Source organism: Cyprinodon variegatus, unplaced genomic scaffold (genome assembly GCF_000732505.1).
Source record: "Cyprinodon variegatus isolate N-32 unplaced genomic scaffold, C_variegatus-1.0 Scaffold554, whole genome shotgun sequence".
NCBI classification, from domain to species: domain Eukaryota; kingdom Metazoa; phylum Chordata; class Actinopteri; order Cyprinodontiformes; family Cyprinodontidae; genus Cyprinodon; species Cyprinodon variegatus.
This window is the reverse complement of record NW_015151007.1, coordinates 251,753-254,083: the sequence shown is the minus strand read 5'-3', so window position 1 is coordinate 254,083 and position 2,331 is coordinate 251,753. Positions and strand designations below refer to the sequence as shown.

Here is a 2,331-nt window from a genome sequence, read left to right as displayed (position 1 = left end):
AACCCTGTGGGAACCCTGTGGAACCCTAGGGAACCGTGGGAAGCCCTGGGGGAACCCTATGGAATCGTGGGAATCCCTGTGGAACCCTGTGGGAACCCTGTGGAACCCTAGGGAACCGTGGGAAGCCCTGGGGGAACCCTATGGAATCGTGGGAATCCCTGTGGAACCCTGTGGGAACCCTGTGGAACCCTAGGGAACCCCGGGAAACCCTGGGGGAACCCTATGGAACCTTGGGAAACCCTGTGGATACCCTATGCGACCCTGGGAAACCCTGGGGGAACCCTATGGAACCCTGGGAAACCCTGTGGAACCCTGGGGGAACCCTATGGAACCCTCGGAAACCCTGTGGAACCCTGGGGAAACCCTGTGGAACCCTATGGAACCCTGTGGAACCCTAGGGAACCCCGAGAAACCCTGTGAAACCCTGGGGGAACCCCGGGTAATCCTGTGGAACCCTGGGGGAACCCTGTGGAACCCCGAGAAACCCTGTGCAACCCTGGGGGAACCCTTGGAAACCCTGTGGAACCATGGGGGAACCCTGCAACTGAATGAATATCAGATAATATTCAGGCTGACGACACTCCCTCTTCTACACCTTCCACCAGATCCATCCTCAGCGAGGAGGAGAAACTGAATTATGGACCAGATGATTCCCTCCGATCTGCAGGCAAACAAAGATCTTAGTTCAGAAGGCGCTTGGCATTGGATGATGGAATGAGAACGAGCCGCTGCCCTCCTTCCATCAGAACCACATGACGCGTGAACTTTTCCCCTGATCCAATTCTGTCAGAGCAAACCGGGCCGTGACAGACGGAGCTGGAACATTTTCTCCATTGTTAAAATCACTTGATTATATTTCAGGCTGCAACACATTCCCAGCTTCACAGCACTGTTCTCTCCCCTCCAGAACCACCAGAACCCAGAGTTTCTGGTGTCCATGGACTGACTTCCTTTGGGTCAGAGAGACGGGAAGCTGAACGGATCATTAACCATTTCACAGGGGAGCTTTTTACGTTTATGACATCATCCTTTCGTCCTCTCTCCTGTCCCTTCCTGTCTGAGCAAGACGTCCAGATCGACCCACAAAGCTTCACTGTTTTTACTGATGATGTTTCAGTGTTTCTGAGGTCATTATGAGTCCAGTTTTCAGAACCACTCAGAAGCATGTTTTCTGGCATTATTCAGCTTTATTCAGCCCGCTCTTCTCTGATTGGCTGCCTCACTGCTTTCCCTTCCTGTCTGCAGATCATCAAGATGCACTCCTTCCTGGATTACATCATGGGAGGCTGTCAGATCCAGTTCACCGTAAGAACACACACACACATCTCTCTATGTTTGTGGGGACTTTCCATTGACTTTCATTCATTTCTACAGCTTGACAATCATGCTAAACTCAGTCTTTGACCCCTGACCCTGAAACAGCTCATGGCGTCCAGGCATCGGTCCTCACAACGTGCTATTTCCCCCGCCCCCCCGCCTGTCATAAAACCGCAGAAAAAAACCCACTCAGGATTTCAGAGTTTGACAAAGGTCAGACCCAGACCAACGTCTTGCTTCACATTCCCGTCAGGGTCTCCCTGGCATCACCATGGTAACAGTAACCAAGGCGACTGCTTCAGCAGCCTCTGTGTCCCAGTTAGAGTCTCACTGGGATGCGTCCAGTGAAACCAGACAGGCTGATCTCTCACCGCCAGGATTTGGCTCTGGACTCAGAACCAGAACCTGTCAGTGTCAGGCTGGGTCTGGGGTTGAAGAGGACCCAAATGCAGAGACTGAAGCTGAGGTGGTTTCTTGTAAGTTTAATCACAAAAGGTGGCGGAATCTAAACTAACAAAATCCACAAAAAGTCCAAAAAATACTTAAATCCAGAAATAAACTCACACAAACGGGCAATAAATGTCCATGGCTGTACTGGGAGATTGTTTCAGGCCAGGAGTCCGTCTGTTTTGCTTTCTGAGGACCCAACTGATAAAATAAACAGGCTTTTATCCACCAAAAAGTATGTTTTTCTTATATATTTGAATTCACCTTCAGCTTTGAAGGTGAATTCAAATATATAAGAAAAAGAGCAGTGCGCTTGTGATACAAAAGGCAACTGCCAACCAGCTCCACAGGCGGACGAGCTCCGAGCCAGCTCCCATGTCAGAGGATGAAGAGAGCACATCCAGTTAGTCACAGTCAGAGAAACAGGACTACACTGGAAAACAGGCCAAGCTCCAACATCTAGAAACAAAGGTGTTGATTATTCACAATTATTCAGATGAATTAATTCCACCCTTAAAACACGTAGAGATACAAAAGGCAACTGTAGATAAGAGTATAATGAAGAAA

The 2,331-nt window shown here is 49.5% G+C and overlaps 1 protein-coding gene across 1 annotated transcript in view; it reads left to right on the top strand.

The window, feature by feature from the left end:
• Nucleotides 1-2,331, top strand: part of LOC107095524 (copine-4-like) — a 69,321-nt gene that overhangs the window by 52,996 nt on the left and 13,994 nt on the right. The window contains exon 8 of the mRNA XM_015391657.1: nucleotides 1,246-1,305. Within this exon, the coding sequence (XP_015247143.1) occupies nucleotides 1,246-1,305 (60 nt within the window). The remainder of the gene's footprint in view (nucleotides 1-1,245; nucleotides 1,306-2,331) is intronic.